General features: G+C 40.5%; 2 protein-coding genes across 2 annotated transcripts; one reads left to right on the top strand and one right to left on the bottom strand.

The window, feature by feature from the left end:
- Window positions 1-2,892: 2,892 nt before the first annotated feature.
- Window positions 2,893-5,393, bottom strand: cdca5 (cell division cycle associated 5). Its single transcript, XM_033975668.2, has 2 exons — window positions 5,016-5,393; window positions 2,893-4,247 (listed from the first exon to the last, which is right to left on the bottom strand). Exons 1-2 carry the CDS (start codon window positions 5,265-5,267, stop codon window positions 3,624-3,626), a joined length of 876 nt encoding a protein of 291 aa, XP_033831559.1. The 5' UTR covers window positions 5,268-5,393; the 3' UTR covers window positions 2,893-3,623.
- Window positions 5,394-5,426: 33 nt separating this feature from the next.
- psmb2 (proteasome 20S subunit beta 2) lies at window positions 5,427-21,417 on the top strand. Its single transcript, XM_033975669.2, has 6 exons — window positions 5,427-5,623; window positions 6,034-6,156; window positions 6,866-6,936; window positions 18,131-18,293; window positions 18,865-18,914; window positions 20,987-21,417. Exons 1-6 carry the CDS (start codon window positions 5,533-5,535, stop codon window positions 21,089-21,091), a joined length of 603 nt encoding a protein of 200 aa, XP_033831560.1. The 5' UTR covers window positions 5,427-5,532; the 3' UTR covers window positions 21,092-21,417.
- The last annotated feature ends 796 nt before the right edge of the window (window positions 21,418-22,213 follow it).

Raw genomic sequence — 22,213 nt, 5'->3', positions numbered from 1 at the left:
TATAAAGACTATATATGTATGTATATATATATATATATATATATATATATATATATATATATATATATATATATATATATATATATATATATATATATATATATATATATATATATATATATATATATATATATATATATATATATATATATATATACATACACACACACACACACACACACAATAAAAACTATATACAGTCTATAAATACTCATATATAAGTCTATGGAGTGGAGCTAGGTTCACCTCAAGTGCTTCATTCATCCTGTAACTGCACTGTCTCATATGGCCGAGAGACAGTGCAGTGGAAAAGTGAAAATGCAAACTAGAGATGAGATGTATGAGCCCAAATAACCAAAAAGCTCAATTGGAAAAGTCACAAAATGATTCTCCAAACGATGTTTTGTTTTATATTTGAGTCACAAGCACTTTCCAGAGAGAGTTACACCAGTTTAAATTTGCAGCAGAGATCAACATGGAGACAAGTATCTTTCATTAAACCTCCATCACACACTGATTACTGCTCCTGTCTCTGCTCCTGTCAGCTCAAACTATACAAGGGCATCTCAAACAGTGGGGATCGTACATCCGGCCCACGTTAAATCAGACCAAATTGTTTATAACATGTTTGAGTGTTTTATAAAAGTCACATTTTTATTAAAGCTTGTGTATGTATGTGTATGACACAAACTGACTCTGAAAGTAATGCCACAAAAATATCAGAGAACTGAGAAAAAAATTGCAAAAAAAAAGGTGCAACTTCTCTCTCCCTCCCACCCCTCCCCCTCCGCCTCTCTTTGGGAGGGTGAGAGCTCGGACCCGGAGGCTGTTCCTGTGTGAGCTGCTGATAAACCAGAGAGCAGACAGGAACTACAGCAGAGAGGGAGGGAGAGAATGTGGGAAGGAGGGGGAGAGAGGGGGAAAGAAGGAAGGAGGGGGAGAGGGAAGAAGAGAAAATGGGAGGAAAGGGAGAAAAGAGGAGAGGGTGAGGGTAAATAAGCCGCCTGGTTATAAATAAGACACATTCACTGCAAAATATATATATATATATCTAAAATGATCTGATGAATCTCTGAATGTGATGAGATGAGTTTACTTAGATAAGTTACGAGTTATTAGATAAGATTCCCTGACCCCACCCCTGACCCCACCCATGAGCTGGTCCTGGTCAAAACAAACTCAAGAATGAGCATTAAAAACACTACAACGTTCTCATTTCTATCTTTCTCTCCCTCTCTTCTTTCTTCTCTCCCCCTCCTTCCTTCATCTCTCTCTCTTCTTTCCTCTTTCCTTCCCCCCTGTCTCTTAGATCCCTCCCTTCTTTTCGCTCCCTCTCTTCCCCCTTTTCTTCTTCCCTCCCCCTCCTCTCTTCTTCCCTCTTTCCTCTCATGTGTTGGTAATTAAGAATAGCCTCTAAACATGGCGGAGCGGCAGAACTCTTCAGATGAGAGAAAATGATTAAAATAATTACAGAGCGCGCACTGACGAGCCGGCTCTGGTACAGGGGCAAGCCGCCGGACATGTGCACCTAATGAGATAATTAATCTGAATGTAAATGAGGAGACCTAACGAAGCGAGAGAGAGGGCGAGACGGGGAGAGAGAGTGGAGACAGAGAGAAGGGAAAGAAAGGAGACAGAATGAGAGAAACGGGGGTGAGAACAGAGACAGAGAGAGGAGAGAGAAAGGAGAGACAGAAGAAGAGAGGAAGAGAGAGATGGAGGGAGAGAACAGAGACAGAGTGAGGGAAAGAGAAAGGAGAGATGGGAGAGAAAGGAGAAACAGAGGGAGAAGAGAGAGAGAAACAGGGGAGAGAGGGAGAGGAGAGAGCCTTGGGTCAGATCCAGAGAAGAGAGGAGCGAGGGATTAATGAAAATATGCAAAAGTATAACAACAGTTGAGGGTGAAAGTGGCATTTGCTCTAAAATTGAATTTTGCTCTTTGAGGTTTGTCAACTCTACTTTTATGTATATAATATTTTTATTGAAATAACAGTAATCTTACTCAAGTACTACACGGTTGAGTAACAGTACTGTTATTTGAGTACTATACAGTACAGAGTAATAGTACTCTTACTCAAGTACTACATAGTACAGGTTGAGGCATGGTCCTACACCTGAGTCTCAGTGAATCATATTAACTCCATTATTAGCTGTAGGCTGCATTCTTCTTGGTTTAACAAAGGAACTACAGTCACACCTAGGGGGGCACTGATCCGGCTTTTTCAGTTCTGATACCGACTTCAGTCCAACAGGTTAGTCAGTATCCATCAGTATCGGTGCCGTATCACATACCAGAATCAGATCAGTGTGTCCCGAGTCACAACTGAACATGGCCATGGTACAGTTTTTCTAAAACAAAAAAATATTCCCAAAGCAGATTAAGAGCTGTATTTGAGGTCCCTCATATCCTAGGACAGAGACATCATGTTTATGAAATTTGAAAAACACTAGTACATACTTCATGAGGCCTGTCCCCATAATCACTACATTGCCTCCTCGTTCTACACATGACACATGGAAAAACTTTTAGGGTCAGTGTTTATCATGGGACTTTTTCTTTGCACTAGGGAGAAATATTTTCTGTTCTGTGATGAGATTTGAGCTGTAGAAGTTTGAATTATGAAGACTCATTACAGACACAAAATAATGAATTAAGCGTTTCATTTTGTTATTCATTCCTTGCAGTTCATATTTTTTAACAATACTCTAGATTTAGAATTGTTTTTGTGGATAATTCTAGTTTATGTTTTGGTTTCAATAATATCGTTTATCATCTATATTTACTTCAACAAAATATGGGACTTTAAAATGTGATAGAGTGACACGCCTATACCCTACCTTTAAAAATACAGTAGTGCCTACAGAAACGTTTGTGAAAATGATGTACAATTGTTACAGAAATGATAATTTATTTACAAAGAAAACATCCCATTTTGGTCAGTGATGTTTCTAGATTTACTCCATCACTGAATACAAAATCTTTAACCTTTCTTCAGCCGCACACAACTACAAGCTACATGACACTCTGCCATCTTGAGAATCGCTGCTTTACAACATAAACGGTTCTAAAATGGAAAATAGAAATACACAAATCTAATACAATTATAATAGTCATTTCCAACATTTTTTGGAATTGTCAAACAAAACGTCACAACAACTGAACAGAGTGAAGTGAAAAAACATGGTGGTTGTTTGAAATGAAGAGATGAAGAGCATTTGAACCTTTACTCTTTAAAGTCGACGTGTTCAAGTCGATATAAAAAGAAGGATCAGAGTTTGATAAATCATAATAGTCCAGGAGTTTAGTTCTTTTAAAAAAAAATCTTTTTGCTTAATGTTTTTTCTGGAAATTGTAATCTGCCCATTCACACTTTAACTGCAATATATTATTTACCCCAAGGTGGCACTCATAGCCCTATACAGTTAAGAATCACTGGTCAAGACAACTGGGTCAGTGCATGTCAAAAAGTTAGTCTTGCTTAAATCCTGGTTCAGTCCTGATTTAGTCCAAGGAAGAACCGATAGTGTACAGACCACACGCACATATTCAGATATTGTCTCAGACAGTCTAAATGTTTTGCCTGATTGCGTTCTATTTTCCACATCCAATGCTCTAAACATCTTCACTCCACAAACAGCTCGAACTCCTCGGCCTCTTCAAATTCTGCGTTCATTTTTGCAGCGAGTTCCTCAATTTCGTTATTGTCAATGCACTGCACCTTCTTCCTCCTCCTTTTCTGTTTGACCACCACCACTCCTGGGATGTTCAGATCTGGTTCAGCAGCACAATCCTCTGCCTCTAACAAAGACATGAATGAAGGGAGTGTCGAGAAGGATCCAGAAGCTTCCAGACCTGATTTGTTCCCATCTTTACGGATCACTTCTGGAGTTTGGAGTTTTTCGAAACCAAAGAGTGTGAGGCGAGAGTTAGGGCTGTTTAGGGATGTGTCGCTGAGTCGGCTGTAGGAACGCCGGACTTTTTGAGACCAAACCATGTCTACTGGGTCAGGCTGATGGTTTTGATCCTCGGTTTGGGTCTGGACTTTCGGGGTCTGCTTCCTGGTCTGAACTTTTGGGGTTTGGTTCTTGGTCTGGATTTCTGGGGTCCGGGCTCTGGTCTGGACTTTGGGGATCTTGGCAGTGAGAGGTGGAGGAGGAGATGGGAGGATGGGTGAGGGTATGGTGGACGCCTTTGGCTTCTTCCCAGAGGAACTGTTTCGAGTTTGGACTTTGTCGGGTGTAGAAATCTTTGAAAGTAAAAAAACAAATTAATTAGAAGTTTATAGTTACAATATGGAGTTTCACAACATATTTGATGATAACATGGATAATAGGGCGAGTGCTCCATCTGAGGTACTTTAACCCAAAGACAACTAGGGATGGCTCAAATGCAGGTTTAACCTAGGGACACTGAAGGATGGGTCAGATGCAGAGAGCGAAGTACCTTAACTTTAAGGTCTGGGACTAGAATGCACAGTGGCTGCAGTTGCACTTGAAGGCTTGTCACTGCATTTTCCACTTAATAATAGTTGACGTTATGTAAAGTTTGTTTTATTACTTCACTGTTAAATGCATTGCATGTTTTCATATTGTTCTGATTTTTATTGAAATGCACTTGGTCACTTGGAGTGTTGTGAAGGGCTTTATAATTAAAGATTGATTGATATACACATTATCACATTAAAATTGTGTGAATAAATAGTGATAACGAAAATAATACAAATAACGTAAATAATAATAACAACAATCACAATAATAAGAAAAATCCAAATAAGTGTGCTGATATTACAAGATATTATAACCTACTTATCTTCCTGCCCGGAACTGGTGTTATCACACTGTGTAAAAATAATTCAATAGTCTGCAGAATCATTAATTCATAAGTAAAATAATGTTAAAACAAAAAATGAAGCAGATTTGATACCTTTCATACATTGAGAGTATGTAGCTAATGTGCAGCAGCAGTGTGTAGTCATGCAACTTGATTATCAGAAATGTTCCGTATTGAGCTTTACCTTCTGTTTTTTCACCTGGACTCCTTCCGAAGCTGCTCTCTTCAGCGTGTTCTCCTTGTCGTGCTCTGACGGGGCTAAAGTGTTTTTTCTGGGCGCTATTTTCTTCACTGTGATGCGGCGTTTCACAAAAGCAGCTGAAGGCGCCATTTTGTTGTCACTTGTTTGATTTGTCTGTGAAGGACTTAACCGCGCCGACCGTCTCCTCTGCGGCTCGTTACCACCATCCAACTCCTTCATTATTTCCAGAGGCATCGCTTGGTCCTTTCTGCTCAAATTGAAGGCACAAAATTGTCCAAAACCTGTTAAAAATACCGCTAACTCCAGCCACAACAAGCGCCGCTAAACTCAAATCGCCCGCCTGAATCACGTTGAAAACACGTTTGCGTCCGCCCCTGTGACGTCAACAGAGCGCGACAGCTACATCACACTTTTGCTGTGTAATCCAGATAGGCGAAATCAGACAAGCCAAAATAAGACTTTAAAGGATCATTATTTAGTTGTACACTATTTATACACCATGGAGTATCTAATCGGAATCCAGGGACCCGATTTTGTGCTCGTCGCCGCGGATAATGTCGCAGCCAGCAGCATAATTCAGATGAAACACGGTAATGACAACGCGTTATCTTAGCATTAGCATCCAACCGGTTTGTCTAAAAATCAAAACAAAGCCTTGACTTTAAGTTGTTATTGTGATGATTAAGATAATACATGCAAATCAAAGGGTACATTGAGCACGATAAAGCTGTTCAAGTGAAATTTGCGATCTTGTTTTTGGGACTGGTTTGTAATTTTAATCTTGAATGAGCTAACGAAGCTAACTGAATGTAATTGTAACCGCCGTATAATTAATCATCATTGTTATTCACCACGATAACTATTTTATTTCAGTTTTACCATCGGTGCTTCCACTTCCGATTAATGAACGCTTGTTTTTACAGACGTAGCGCTAACATTAAGATGTGAAAGTGAAAGTAATAACACACATTGTTTCATAAGTGCTTGTGCTGTTTTCCAGATTATGATAAAATGTTCAAACTGAGTGAAAAGATCCTGCTGCTGTGTGTGGGAGAAGCGGGAGACACGGTGCAGTTCGCGGAGTACATCCAGAAAAACGTACAGCTCTACAAAATGAGAAATGGTAAATCAACGCTCTAAGCACGTTTTTGTTCAGTTTGAAGAAGTACAAAAGTTATTATCATACGTGTAATATTGTAGGCAAGAAGTAGGTACATTCTTGTACATATTTTTGCTTTAATATGTGTAGGCCTGTCACAATAACACATTTTGAAGCGAGATATATTGCTTAAGTAAATATTGACGATAAATGAGTTTCAGTATTATCGTTTATGCTACTGGCACAAAAATCCAAGAGCATATTTAAACCATAAAAACTATTCTAAATCTACAGTATTGTTAAAAATCATGAGCTGCAATAAACAGCAGAATTAAATACTTTAGCTGTTCATTTGAATCTGTAATGAGTCATTGAAGTTATTTATTCAACCTTCTACAGCTCACATTTCATCATATAGCTAATAAATTTCCCAATAGTGCAAAAATGTAACACGATAAATATTTACTCCAAAAATTATTGTTCTAACTTCATATACTGAAAGTTAAGTTGATCTAATGATTATTGTGACTTGTTGTGAAGTATTAGTGTTGCTGCTTGTAAAATAGATCATTTAACATGATTTTTATTGTATTATTTCACATTCCCAGATGGAAGGTAATAGCCAGATTCATATTGATAATATTCTATTTTTATGAGCAATATCTATCAGGTAAATTTGCAAATATTGAACTAATCAATTCTATGAATATTGATTACCACTGCTTTTTTCTAGGTTATGAACTCAGTCCATCAGCCGCAGCAAACTTCACAAGAAAGAATCTGGCAGATTATCTCCGGAGCAGGGTGAGTTCACATGAACATAAGATAAACTAAAAGATCTCAGCTGATGTGGATAGTAGGAAGTTACAGTTACTCGATAATTTTTGCAGATATTGTAGATATTGCACAGCAGCAGGCCAAATATGATATCATATCGGCTCAGAAGAACCACATTGGCCCATCCCTGAGTGTGATGTTACTCAGTGCTGTGTTCATTCTTTCTGAAGTAGATCTTTGTATTAGGACTTTTTTATTTTTCCCTCTTATTTTATTGAAACTGAAACCCGACTCACGACCCCAGTGCTGCACAAACCCGGCTCACGTCTCAGTTTCTCGTGTTAAAGACGTCATATTTTTCTGGAGGCTGTTCCCTGTTGACCTTCGGCTGAGTCACTTTAAGCATCAGAGCTCGGTTTGGGTTTTGACAGATCCACTCGCATCGGCTCACACTGGATCACGTTGGCTCATATTGGTTTGAGCTTGTTGTGAGTCTGTGTTCCTTTGTTCCTCTGAAACTTGAGACACCTGCACTGCTCCTCTGAGATTCACCTCGACTTTGACCCAAACAAGCTGAAATCTACAATAATAGAATGTTCATTTAACTTTAATAGAGGTTCAGTCCAGTTAATTTGATTTTGTTTTTGCTAAAAATGAATTAATTAAACAAAAAAATGTCATAGTACCCACCTGTACAAAGAAGAAACCTGTATTAAATCAAAATTGTGGAATACTAATTTTGAATATTAGACTGAAAATATTTTTATTTAAAAATATTGAGCTGGTTAAAACTGATGCAATGGCACAGTTCAGTTCTTTGAAACCCCATCTCTATATCGTCCTCATAAAAGTGTTTTGCTTTTCTAGCATCAGTTGAAGTTGTACTTTTGGGAGATGGATCGTCTTGGGACTCTTGTTCCTCCTCTGGGACCCTCCTCCTCCTGTTCTTCCTCTCTCCCTCTCTCTCTCTTTCCCTCCCTTTGCTCTCTACTGTCCTGTCTCTGCACTCTGTCCTCCCCCTCCCTTCTCCTATTCTCCTTCTCTCTCCCTCACTCCTCTTCCTCCTCTTCTGTCCTCTCTCTACTTCTCTCTTCCTCACTCTGCCTCTCTCAGTCTCTCCACCTCTGTCTCTCTCCCACTCCCTCTCTCCTCCTCCTTTTTCTTCCCCTCTCTTCCTCTCGCACCCATCCTCCTTCCCTCTTCCTCTCTCTTCCTCTCCCTCCGTATCCTCCTCTCCCACTTTCTTCCTCTCCTCCCTTCTCTCCTCCTCCTTCCCTCTGTCATCCTCTCCTCCCTCCTTCCTTCTCTCTCCTCCTCCTCTCTTTGTCCCCCTCTCCCTCTCTGTAGTTTTGGCTGTGGTCCCATTATGAGTCACACTAATTGTTATTCTTAATTATTTTTGTCCTTCTGCTGTTGTGACAGGCGGCCGCTGCTCTGCTCTTAACAAATTAGCGAAAAGGCATCGAGGTGAAGGTGCAATCCCAACACAAGCTGCAAACCTCAAATTAACTCAGAGGCCCTCCCACTCTCCATAAAAGACATATGCTCACAGCGGAGGTGTGTTAGCAAAGCGGCGCTAGGTTAATTAAAACAAGCTACACTGTTTACATTTGTATTTATTTACCGACCACCTGAGCTGTTTGTCTTATAGCAGCTAGCTCTCTTTTGGCTTCATTAGATGGCGCTAAAGAGACGTTTTACCATCAAGTCCATATCGTATGTATGTAGCCTGCATCATAGTCATTTCAAAGGTTTTACAATCACAATTGACCCGGCCTTACCTGCAGATAGAGGGCACTAGGGGGCGTGAATCCCAATCATGACAGGCTAAGATCTACTCCATCAGTATCCAGGCTCTGTTAAATCCAAATTGCAGTGATTCATCTTAAATACTTTAGCTTGTTTGTCAAGTATAAAAATTATGATCCGAGCAGTGGAGTCCAGGCTTAAACGAGGACACAAAAGCAACTGTTTTAATGGATCGGCACCAGTATTATATTTGGAATTCAGACCACGAGTATCATAGTAACCAAAGAGCCAATCTGGAGAGAAACTGTTGAAGGTAACGCCCCTTACCACACACATTGCTGGTTTAGCATGGAGTGGGCATTTAGCAATGCTGTCAATCAAACCTGTTGCTAAAACTAGTGGGGGCGACCTTGAGGTAAGAAGACGCCTGATTGGTCTGGTATTAATGTTTATATCTTGAATCACGGACCAAATGGCGAAATAAAAACACCAGGATTTATTTATTGGATCCACGTTTGGCTGCAGCAAAGCAGCCGTTCTTACAGTGGTCCACACCATACACAATTTACATTAGTAATGCATTATTTTAGTTTGAGGTGTAAAATATAAATGGATATATCGTGAAAAGCACCATCTAGAGTTTAAAAAGCAGAGTACAATTACTGTACCTAACAATGTATACTATGCAATACATTTCATAAAATATTGTTGCAAGGTATTCCACAGGATCATGTAGAGCGGGTCAATACGAACATTTTAAGACCAAAATGATGAGTCTGACAGCAGCAGTTACAGAGAGGGGCCACAGCTTTTCAATAGGAAGTGAAATGCCATCAGAGTCGATGGAGCCAGAAGTATGCCCATTATCACTTCCTGTTTGGAATGCAGCGACTAGCAGGTTAGCTATGTCCATTTATATATATACAGTCTATGGGCAGCACACATACTTTTAAACTCATTATTCTCACTTTACTGACAAACAAAAAAACTCTGTAAACTCCAGAGTCAGGTCAATTTAAAGGGCAGAAACACTGTTATAACCTGATTTGATATCGAGTTGTAAGAATTTGGAGTTGATCCAGAATATGTTAAGACGTAGGATCACAGTCCATTTAAGAATCAACACCGCTAAAAGGACACATACAAGTGTGTCTCATTCTTAGTATGTGGACAGGCCTCATGTGAAAGCTCAGAACTAGGCCAATCACGAGAACACATTTTGGAGTTCTTTACTTTGCTGAAGTAAATGCAGAATAATGAATTTATGCCACTTACACGTCAACCGTTAAGCCAGAAAATGATCCTACAAAAACAAACTGCGATAATCAAGCAGCAGAACGCAACACTTAGGTCATTAGCTTGTGTCTATAGTGAAGATAGGTAATAATTCAACCTTCTACAGCTCAAATGGTACAGACAAGTAAAGTCCCCACTAACGCAAAGGAAAAAGCACCACAAGAAATACTGACCCCAAAAATCATACAGCCAATACAACTAGTCAAAAATTTGGACACGTCCTCTCATTTGATGTTTTTTTTTATTTTATTTTTTTTACTACCGTCTACATTTTACATACACATCGAAGACATCAAATATATAACATTATGTTGTAAGTACCAGTAAAAATGTAAATAATTCTACTAAATATTTTTCAACAAAGCAGAGGGAGGATACTTTGAGGATTTCAATATAAAAAAAAATAAAATTGAAGAGTTATTTAACACTTTCTCTTTACTACATAATTCCATATATCTTACTTAATATTTTTGATGTCTGTGTTTATAAAATGTAGAAAGTAGTAAAAATAATGATGTCCAAACTTTTGCCTGGTTGTGTACATATTGCAGTTTGTTAGTGCTAGTATTTTTTTATTATTATTAGCCATTAGCTGCCCATAGTCTAAACTCAGGCTACATCAAAAACTTGCAAAACCAAACTTGCTGAGATCCAGTTAGCTGTACCATCTCTCTCTGGTTTTGATTTCATATTCTCCACTCCACATGTTTTGAGGCTAAACGCTGTAGAAATATGTTTATGAAAACCTCATTTGCAAACGTCCATGTGCGCGGATGTTGATGATGGAGGGAAAATCGTAGCTTGGAGGTAGCACAGGATGCTAGCGCTACATTCGTGGATACTCTAGAGATCTGTGCAAATTCGTAAATGTTGTACAAGTAAATTCATGACTGTGGGGCAAATAAAAATACCGATACAAAACCAGCTAACGGCAAAAACATGAATTATGATGTTCTCCTCCGACAAGAGCAACCTTGAGATGAAGCTATAGGACTCTGTTTGTTTACAACAAGCAAACAGGAGCTACGGGAATAACAACTATATGGACAATAGTGAGCAGTGGGCTTTAAAGCTACACGATGTAACTTTTCTTGTAGAGGGTCCCCCACCATTAGTGCTGTCTACTAAAATTTCAAACTCTATTTTGATACTAAGACTTGATACAGATCCCAATACTATGATAATAAAAACACTCTTTCTTTAGACAATATACTGTGATGTTCCATGTTAAATGTTCATACTTTGTTTTCTATTCCCATGTGGTCTTATATTTGTGTAATCCCTCAGTGTCCAGTAGGTCCATAGTGGCCCATGTGCGTATACTAGTCTGTGTCTTATACTTGTTCTGATACAGCTCAAGATCACTTTATAGATGTTCAGGAAAGGTTCATTTTTGTCCTGTGAATGGGACTTTGTTAGTCTAATAATGATCTTAAAGGCAGTGTACTTGAGTGGTTTATTTTAAATACTTTGCAGTGGTCCAAAGTTACTCCTCACTCCTCCTCATCAGAGCATCCTAATTATTCACCAATGAGCTTATAAGCACTTTTCACAAAACAAAACGCACCTTCTCATTTGTTGACAATTAAACTCTTTAATAATTACATGCAGACAGCAGGCAGTGGTTTTTGACCTCAAAGTCCGCTTATACAATAGATTTGTACTGGGGAGAGACCATAGACTATAAAGGAGTGGACTAAGTGAGTGTGACGTCACCCACAGCGTTCGGCTCCAGTTCCTGCGTAAACCGAAATTGCATAGTTCCAAAAAGATCCTCGGCCTTTGCTCAATCGGCTTTTTCTTATCAAACCATTAGGCAGTGGAATCAGCTTCCAGACAGTCTGAAATTGTCTCTGGATTTTAATAGTTTTACTAGAAATTTGAAAAAGTACATTTTAAATAATCAAACGTGTCCACATCAGTCTAGTTAATTGGTGCTGCTCTGTCTTCACTGTATAAACCTGCACATAATGATTTTTATATTAGTCTGGACTGGGGGGAACATACTTTATTGGACATGGGGTCATTTTTTTTATTGTAGTTAAACAAATCATCTTTTACGTGTAAGATTAATGAATTTGTACATGGTCCCTGTCAAATAAAAAAGAAAGAAAGAAAGAATTTGGAGCCAAGTTCCATATTTGGAAATTCCGAACACGAGTATCATAGCAACCAATCTGGAGCGAGGCTGTGGTAACGCCCCTTCCCGTTCTCACCACCGCTCTCATCAAACCTGTTGCTAATGCTAGTGGGAGCGACCTTGTTATTAATGTTGACATCTTGATTTGAAATAAAAACCCCAGGATCATGTAGAGCAGGGTTAATACAAATATTTTAAAGCCAAAATGACGAATCTGGCGGTAGCAGTTACAGAGAGAGGGGCCACAGTTTTCTAAAGTAAAGTGAATTGGAACCAGAGTCGAGCTAGAAGTGCAGCCCATGATCACTTCATATTTGTTATTCGGCAGCTAGCAGGTTAGCTCTGTCCATTTATATAAACAGTCTATGGGCAAGACACATTTTGCTCAAATACATGGGACAAAATCTTCTTAAATCCAATCATATCCAGCAGGGTTTACGATATAGAAAAGTTGGAGTTTGTTAATGTTTTTCCCCTAAATTAATAGAAGCGTTGCCATATTATAAACCACCTGTTAATCAACCGACCGATTCCCCAAAGCGATCAGGCCTGAGGGACCTCCAGTTTCAGTCTGCTCCTCTCTGTAGATCTGTAAACACAACTTATGCCCCCCTAAGGATTCCAGTTTGAACAAGACTCAAAGCAAAAGATTCGCTTTATGTGAATCACCTTAGCCGCAGTCATATCAGTCATTAGTGTTGGGAAGTACATGTACTACGAACACGTACTCTGAATGCTCATGCAGTAACCACCACTTTTCTAAACTCTAAGGATTACATGGTGGTATTTCATCCTGTAATTTTGGCTCAAACTACACAGAGTCAAAGAGAAAAACATAAAGCTCTGCTCTTCTTTTATTTATTACTTTGATCAGTGATAAATAAATTTAGAACAAACTGTGAAGCCATACATTGTATATATAAATGCTAGCCACAGCGTTCCAAACAGGAAGTGATCATGGGCACGCTTCCGGCTCCATCTGGCTCCAATTCACTTTCTATTGAAAAACTGTGGCCCCCTCTCTGTATCTGCTGCTGTCAGACTCGTCATTTTGGTCTTAAAATGTTTGTATTAACCCGCTCTACATGATCCTGGGATTTTTATTTCACTATTGTGTCTGTAAATCAAGATATGAACATTAATAACAAACCAATCAGGCGCCTTCTTTCCCAGAGGTCACTCCCGGTAGCATTAGCAACAGGTTGGTTCCCTGCTAAACCAGCGGTGCAGGCGTTACCTTCAACAGCTTCACTCTGGATTGGCACTTTGGCTGCTATGATACTCACGGTTGGAATTCCAAATATTGAACTCTGCTCCAAATTGGTCCCTATAACTGCTCTAGCCTCGACGAGCTTCATTTGACTGGAGCCAGACGCTGTGGGTGACATCACACTCACTAAGTTCACTTCTTTATACAGTCTACGGTCTTTATAATTTTAAATGTGCCTCTGTGTAACAGTATTCAGAGTATTCAGAATGCAGTACTCTGATTAGACCATGTCTCTTATGTCTGTGAATATAAAAATTATACATTGACAGGTGAGATGGTGGTAAAAGTTTGAATTGTGGGAGTGAAGGATCGATGGGACATGAGGGTTAGAATATCAGCGTGTTTTTATAGATTTGTGTTCAAGCCTAAAGACACAAACATGAGATGTGAACATGTCTGAGGAAAGTTTATTCACAAGTTTAAAAATCACTTAATATTCAAGTCATTACCGGAGCACAGTTTGTTATTGATGTGTCTGTCCCTGAGTCCATAGAACTTTCTACACAACAAGAGTAGAAATAAAGAACTGTAATCTGTCTGGACCGTGACTGTGGTCCACTAGAGGCATTTTTGATCCACTATTGTTACTTTGCAGCTGATGTCATCAACATTTCCTGGGGGTGTGATGCTAACTGGAGGCGCTGCTCTGTCTGAAGCTCTGTTACTCAAGTTAGACTTTAATCTGAGTTTTGTTTTAACACAATCTGACCAGAAAGAACTGACTTATCTGAACTCCAACAGGTGAGCTGATTTGTGCTGTTAAACAAGTCCCTCTCAAATAACATTACAAGCATTAGCCAACAGTTTTTCAGTTAGTCACTCGCCTTTTTGTTGAAAGTCAAACTGATAAACAGGACCATGAACACTCGAATTGATCACAGGTTCCTGAAGATGTGCTCTTTAAATCACTTTTTTTCCCCTTATGCTTTCAGACTTGAGTTTACAAAATTTTTTTGACAGTGCGTGCACTGTGTCATCATGGCAACTGCGGAACATTCCACCATAGATGCACATGCAGAACACCACCAATGCGATGTAACTGCAGAGTATCAATAGAGACATGTCCTACCAATCGTTTAGTTGACTAAGCTAGCCCGGAGAGGCTGTTGGCATCTCTTCTATCTTTCCTATTTTATTTGTGTGCATTCTTTGCCTAATAATGATCAAATTCATTAACACTTGGATCAGGCGGTGGACAGGGAGCATTGGACTGGGAGCTGAGGGTGGATGCCATGTTTATAGTTGTTTGTGTCTCAATGCTAATGCAATTTTTGACAGTACTGAAATAACGCCACAAACTGAAGTGATCCAGAAACAAAAAACAAATAGTAGTAAAATATTTGCACTATAAATCACATCTCCTCAAACCTGACTCTTATTTGGCCTGGAGTAGGGCCTCTCCCTGCTTGTTTCCATGGAAATGTTGCTCCTTTGGAACATTCTCCATAGAGATTTTTTTTGTTATACTGTGGAATATTATAGCCAAAGTATGGTTTTAACTTTGGAACTTCCTGGAGATGGTACATCACCTTCATGATTCCATGGAAACGCACTGTGCCTTTAAACTTTACTGAAATTTAAACTGGTTGTTTTTTTAAATATTTTACATTAGTTTTAATAAAAGTTAGCATTAGCTTTGAGACACACTGAGCTAGCCAACGCGAGTCTCTTTAATGTAAACGAGGCATCTGTGGTTTTGGCGAGTCTCACTACTAAGGCAAAGCAAGTTTATCTGTTTCACAATTGGTACACAGAGTACCAGTGCTTTAACCTCCTAGGACCACCACATTTTGGGTTGTCTAGGCCAGAAGAATAACACCATACAAGAACAGCAACAATGTAAATATATTCAATTTAGAAAAATTTTAAGAGTGTAGAATGTTTTGTGAAGGCACATGTCTTCCTGCTCCTATCAGCAGCTCTTCACATGAGACAAATTGTTCCAAGAGGCACAGTTGTTGTTTCTCATTTTGTTTTTACATTCAGGACAAATGTTGCTGTGTTCAGGGTCTTAATAAATAGTTTTTGCAGATCATTATTTAAATGTTTGAGCAAAATGATTCAAATGTCTACATATGAGGACATTCGTTTTACATCACTTTTCCCAGAAACTACATAATGTAAAAAGATAATTCTTTGTATTTAGACTCATCAGGTCCCAGTCAGCCCAAATAACAAAGAAAATTTAATAAAACATGTCATGCAAGAGCTCAGGTCTTAGGAGGTTAAAGATTAACAAGGACATTAATGTAACAAATAAACAACATAAATCATCATAAAATAATCACAAAATTAACATTAAAAGAGAAGAGGCAAAATAAAAACCTTTCAGTCGTATGCACAGCTAAACAGAACCATTTGAAGCCTGGATTTAAACATTGTCAAAGTAGAGGCCTGTCCCATATCTTCAGGAAGACTGGATCGGGACTGACCCGGGACTGAACCAGGACCATTCTGTCATGTCCAAGTCCATTATTCTGTACTTTACCCCCCACACCTTCAACCCTCGGGACCCACCCCCTCGCTCTACACTCACTTATAGCACCCCCCTCCTCCTTTTTCTTTCCCTCGATCCCTCCTCACCCTCGTTACCATGGAGTCGACAGGGAGAGGCAAAGGGGTTGTCCCGGGCCCCAGGGTCTTATGGGTGCAGAATTGGAACGTCTGCATATTAATTTACATTAGAGGGGGCCCATATAAGCCTTGTTGACCTGGGCCCCTCAAACGTCTGTTGACGGCCCTGCTCAGGACCCCTGTCTCTCTCTCCCCTCACCCTCTGGTCCCCTTCTCTCTCCAGTCCCCCTTGGGATCCCCCCTTTCTCCCTCTCCCTCTATTTCTCTTTCTCTCCTCAGGGACCCTCCCCTCTCTCCCCTTAGACTGTGGTTTGACATGAAAAATGTTTGTGTCTTCCACTCCCCAGACGCTTCCTCCCCTCCCCTGCACCTGCTTCTCTCTGATACATGTAACCGTAATAATAACGATAAACAGAGAATACTTTGCACCTTTTTTCTGGAGGTGGGCTTGTTAGCGCGACACCTGCCCCGTCTCGCCTCCCGCTGTGGACTCAGTGAGATAAACAAATGTAAATGAACCACAATGCACCTGTACCACTATAGGACTCTGCACAGTTCAGACGGGTTAGAGCCAGAGGAGGTAAAAATAAACTCAACTACAACTAAACAACTGAGAGAAATGAGAGATTTGATTTTAGGAGAAATGGGCCTTCCATTTAAGGCTGCAACGATTAATTGAAATAATCGTGACTATTCAAATAATCGTAATCGTATCTGAATCGTACACACATCAGAAGGCCTTTTAGAATAAAGACTGCAGCATTATTAAAACATTATCAAAAGTTTAAATCAGCCCTATTGTGCTTGTGTTTCTATAGTTATAATCTTTGACACCCGTGGATCATTATGTTATCATTTTAAATCACAATATTCATCTGAAATTATTTAATTAAAGAAACAAGTCCATTGACTTCTGTGTTAGAAAAGTGCGGTGCCCAATAGGAACAATAGGCTAATTGAGTATTTAAATCAGTCTTTTAATACATGTTTGACCATTTTAAATTTACACTCTGGAACATTCCAGCACTATCACGTAGGACTGTCAAAAGTATCAAATCGGGTACTAATTGATACTAAAACTAGAATTGAAACTCGATACTGGTTTGAGCAGGTATCGGTACTGAAAAAGACATTGACAGGACAGAAATTAAGCTTTTCTGAATATCTTTAGAATGATCTTGCTCTGTATCTTTCACAAGTATAAGACACATAGATAATTATACACCCATGGACCACTATGAACCTACTGGACACTGAGGGATTACAGATATAAGACACATGGAAATAGAAAACAAAGTACTACCATTTAATCTGGAAAATTACAGTATATTGTCTAAAAGAGTTTTAGAGTTTCAAGTTTTAGTATCATGATAACACTACGAACATCTCCATAGAGAGAAGCAGGTGGCAGAACCTCCAACTTTGCAACGGTTCAGATTAATTCCACCTCTACAGTTTTACTTGTTAAACCAAAGTTCATTAAATTTCTTCACATTCAAAGTTGCGGCTTTAAAAATATCCCAAATTCTCTCCTTGGCTCTGATGTTTGTGTGTTTGGCCTCAGGGTTTTTCTCATTTACATCTTCTTTTTTTTGGGTCGATCTGTCTGTGCAGCAGCAGGGGGCGCTAACACTTATTTGCCATTCAAAAATAAAGTTTAACGTGTGAGAGACAGCTGTGGATCTGCTTTGTCAGTGTTCCCACACGTTCTGGGAATTCTAAAAAACCTGGAAAGTTTTTTGGGAATGTACATAGAAAATAAAAATAAAAAAATTGAGATTTTCCTACCACCTTAGACCAGTCAGATTTGAGCTCTGAGCCAGGACCTGGCCAGGATCGAGCCAGGACTGAAGCATCACACAGGTCCTGGTGCTGAGAGTAGACAGTTTAATGTGCTGGCTCTTTTCCAGTCGTCTGTCCCGGGGCACCTCGGCAGATGTGACACCTTTGGTCCCTCCGTTCTGCTCTTCTGAACTCACACTGAGCTGCTAAAAAACAAATCCATAATAAGAACAAGTGGAGAACAGAAACTCAAGTTGTACTTTTACAGCGAAAGTATAAACTGTTTGACCTGTTGGCGTGCGGTACTCATGCCTATAGAAGAGTGTGATGTTGTGAATGATCTTAAACGGCTACAGCTTTTGTTTTTCTTGATAATTAAGCTCAAAGGTGTGTGTTTTGTCCCTCCGCAGACTCCGTACCATGTGAACCTGCTTCTGGCTGGTTACGACGACGCTGACGGCCCGGGGCTGTTTTACATGGACCATCTGTCGTCTTTGGCCAAAGCTCCGTTTGCAGCACACGGATACGGCGCCTTCCTCACTCTCTCCATCCTCGACCGATATTACAGGCCAGGTACACGATTACAAATGTACACGATACAGGCCAGGTACATGAATACTGATGTGATGTACACTAATACTGATGCATCTAGAGATGCACCTTCAACAGCCTCGCTCTAGATTGGCACTGGTTGCTATGACACTGGCGATTGGAAATCCAAATATGGAACTCGGCTCCAAATTGGCCCTTATAACTGCTAGCATCGATGAGCTTCATTTGACTAGAGCCAAATTCTATGGGTGACGTCACATTGACTTTTTTATACATTCTATCGTTCTGACAGAGAAGACCCTGAACTTTGCTCCAGTTTTAGTTTCATGTCGACAGGCCCAGTAATTGGAGAGATATTAATCCTAAACCAGGTCAACACATTTGCAGTCTGACAGTTACAGAGAACTCCACCTGAATAATCTAGATCCAGCTGCTGTTTAAGGATTAGTGTTGTGGTTCCAATCAAAGCTTTTGTGTTGTACGTAATTAACACGAAACCTTTATTCCACGGACTAGTTTTATAACAAGAGCTAATTATTTCTGTTAATTAAATGAGCTTTAATCTTGGGTGTGTTTTCTTCTCTTGTTTCAGATCTGACCAGAGAAGAGGCCATGGATCTCCTCAAGAAATGCATTGAGGAAGTGAGTCATGTTTTTTACTCTAATTAGCGAAAATAAAGTTCATTTAAAAAAAAAGGAATGTGCCAGATGCTGAAGCATTTTCTGGATCTGATATCGGCTTCCAAATATCAGTTCAGTTAATATTCTGGCTGGACATTTAAACTGGTGTAATGAGACTATTTACAGGTTGTAGTTGGAACAGAAAGTCTCAATGTCCATCCATCCATTTTCTTTCGCTTATCCAGAGCTGGGTCGTGGGGGGCAGTAGTCTAAACAGGGACTCCCAGGCTTCCGTCACCCCAGGCACTTTCTTCAGCTCCTCCAGTGGGACCCCACAGTGTTCCCAGGCCAGCCAAGAGACAGTCCCTCCAGTGTATCCTGGGTCTTCCCAGGGGCCTCTTTCTGGTGGGACATGCCCGGAAAACCTCCCTAGGGAGGCGTCCGGGAGGCATATGGAACACATGACCGAGCCACCCCAGCTGGCTCCTCTCGATGTGGAGGAGCAGCAGCTCTACTTCAAGCTCCTCCAGTGTGAGCAAGCTCCTCCCCCTTTTTCTAAAGGAGTGCCCTGCACACTCTGCAGAGGAAACTCCTTTCGGCCACTTGTATTCGTGATCTTGTCCTTTTGGTCATTACCCAAAGCTCATGACCATAGGTGAGGATAGGAATGTAGATTGACCAGTAAATCAAGAGTTTTGCCTTTTGGCTCAGCTCCTTCTTTACCAGGACAGTCCGATACAGCGACCGCATCACTGCAGACGCTGCACCGATCCACCTGTCAATCTAAAGCTCCATTGTTCCCTCACTCTGAACAAGACCGTGAGATACTTGAAGTCCTTCACTTGAGGCAGGGACTCTCCACCCATCCGGAGAGGGTAAGCCACCTTTTTTCCGGTCGAGAACCATGGCCTCAAATTTGGAGGAGCTAATCATCCCAGCCACTTCACACTCGGGTGCAAACCACCCCAGTACCTGACCACCGTAGTACCTGCTGCAGGTCCTGGCTCAATGAAGCCATCAGGACATCATCTGCAAACAGCAGAGATCAAATCGGTTTCCGAACCGGACCCCCTCCGGCCCCTGGCTGCACCTAGAAATTCTGTTCATAAATACAATGAACAGAACCAGTGACAAAGGGCAGCCCTGGCGGAGTCCAACATGCACCGGGAACAGGTCTGACTTACTGCTGGCAATTGAACACAGCTCCTGCTCTGGTCATACAGGGACCAGACAGCCCTTAGCAAAGAGCCCCAGACTCCATACTCCCAGAGCACCCCCCAAAGGCCACCACAAGGGACATGGCCGAATGCCTTTGCCAGATCCACAAAGCACATGTGGACTGTGGCAAACTCCCATGAACCCCAGAGGACCCGATGGAGAGTATAGAGCTGGTCCAGTGTTCCACGACTGGGATGAAAACCGCACTGCTCCTCCTGAATCAGAGGTTCGACTACCGGTCAGATTCTCCTCTCCAGTACCCTGGAATAGACCTTACTGGGAAGGCTGAGGAGTGTGATCCCCCTGTAGTTGAAACACACCCGCCAGTCCCGTCTTCTTAAACAGAGGGACCAACACCCCAGTCTGCCAGTCCAGCGGCACTGTCCCCGACTGTCATGCATTGTGGCAGAGACATGTCAGCTAGACGGGTCCACAACAACCAGAGACTTAAGGTACTCAGGACGGATCTTGTCCACCCCCGGAGCCTTGCCACCGAGTAGCTTGCCAACCACCTCAGTGACTCTGCCAGTGTGATGGACGAGTCCGCTTCCGAGTCCCCAGTCTCTGCTTTTTCCTCGGAAGACGTGACGGTTGGAGTGAGGAGATCCTAAAAGTATTCCTTCCACCATCCAACAACGGTTTGCCAGAATCTCTTGGAGGCCGACCAATAGTCCTTCTCCGTGGCATCTCCGAACTCCTCCCAACCCCAAGTTTTTGCTTCTGCGACCGCATAAGCCAGCTGACTTCCACTTTAGAAAACTGCGGTGCCCAATGGGAACTGACATCAACTAGAACATGGTTTAAAGCTCCTCACAGAACAGTTTGAAGAACAGGTCTGATTTAATCATTAATAACTTTTTTCTGTCTGTTTTTAGCTGAACAAGCGTTTCATTTTGAACCTTCCCTCATTTAACGTCAGAGTCATCGATAAAGACGGGATTCAGGACCTGCAGAAACTCACTTTGGGATCGGCCAAGTAACTCTACAGCTCTGATTGTCCTGGTTTCACTTTTGTACCACTTTGATTTGTCTGTTCAAATAAAAATATGATATTGATATGAACTGTTGGCTTCAGAATGATTAAAAATAAGGACTGTTACCATAGCGATTAGCAATTTAAAACAAACACAACTTTTGAATTGAAAGCAGTCTATAGGCTGCTGCAGGGGTCAAGAAGTCAAAAGAACTAAGATCAAAACTGTGATTAAAAGTCCAGATTATTTTTACTTTAAAAAACAATTAGATATCTTATCTAATTGTTTTTTCTTTCAATTTTTTTTGTTGATTATAGCCATATTTATCTTTCTTGCCAAAAATAGACTCAAATAAAAGCACATTTGTTTTTGTTTTTTTTTCATTATGGTTTTTATTTTATTGAAAAACATCTAAAAACATGTGTCCTTACTGTGAGTGGGCTCGCATCTCCACAAGCCTGACTCTTAATGGATCTGGAGGAGGACCTACATCAACTTGTTTCCATAGAAATGTACTTCTTTTGGCTTTAATATTCCAAAGTATACACCTCCACGAAGAAGAGAAAGTGTAGTTTTAACTTTGTTTCCATGGAATCCTGAACGTGACGTGCCGCCTCCAGAAGGTGACACACTGTAGTGAGTTTTAGAATTAAACTAAATTTACATTAAAAAATAATAATAAATTGACAAAAAATAAAAGTCTGTTTTCAAAAATCATCTGGACAACTGACCTTAGTGCTGTTCAGTTAACTTGCACTATGTAACTTTTTGGTTGGCTGGTCTGCCACCTTCTCGTCTCCATGGAGATGTTACTGCATTAATAGTAAAAGCATCAATATACAAAAGTAACAATAAAATGTAATATTGTAATGTTCCACACTGTAAGACTTGGAGTTTAATGCCACACTGAAACATTGCAGGCAAAGCAACATCTCCATGGAGACAGCACAGTGTGCCTTTTGAATATGATATTACCATATGCTCTCATCTGTCTAAGGTCTTTTTCTCTTCTACCCCTCCTCTTTCTCTCACTCTCTGCTCCTGTCTTCCTCTGAGCCTGAAGGCAGACATATGCTACTCTTCCGTCACAAAAAGGAGGGAAAGGGAGAGGATAGGGAGAAGACAAAA

The sequence above is a fragment of the Periophthalmus magnuspinnatus genome, chromosome 11 (assembly GCF_009829125.3).
Source record: "Periophthalmus magnuspinnatus isolate fPerMag1 chromosome 11, fPerMag1.2.pri, whole genome shotgun sequence".
In the NCBI taxonomy this organism is placed as follows: Eukaryota; Metazoa; Chordata; class Actinopteri; order Gobiiformes; family Gobiidae; genus Periophthalmus; species Periophthalmus magnuspinnatus.
The sequence above is the reverse complement of the archived record's forward strand: the minus strand, read 5'-3'. Positions and strand labels throughout refer to the sequence as shown.

Coding starts and splice junctions, on each gene's coding strand:
- psmb2 (XM_033975669.2), top strand. CDS start 5,533: ATGGAGTATCTAATCGGAATCCAGGGACCCGATTTTGTGCTCGTCGCC. Junction 18,294..18,864: donor CGACCGATATTACAGGCCAG/GTACACGATTAC, acceptor CTCTTGTTTCAG/ATCTGACCAGAGAAGAGGCC. Junction 18,915..20,986: donor TCAAGAAATGCATTGAGGAA/GTGAGTCATGTT, acceptor GTCTGTTTTTAG/CTGAACAAGCGTTTCATTTT.
- cdca5 (XM_033975668.2), bottom strand. CDS start 5,267: ATGCCTCTGGAAATAATGAAGGAGTTGGATGGTGGTAACGAGCCGCAG. Junction 4,248..5,015: donor TCCAGGTGAAAAAACAGAAG/GTAAAGCTCAAT, acceptor TTACTTTCAAAG/ATTTCTACACCCGACAAAGT.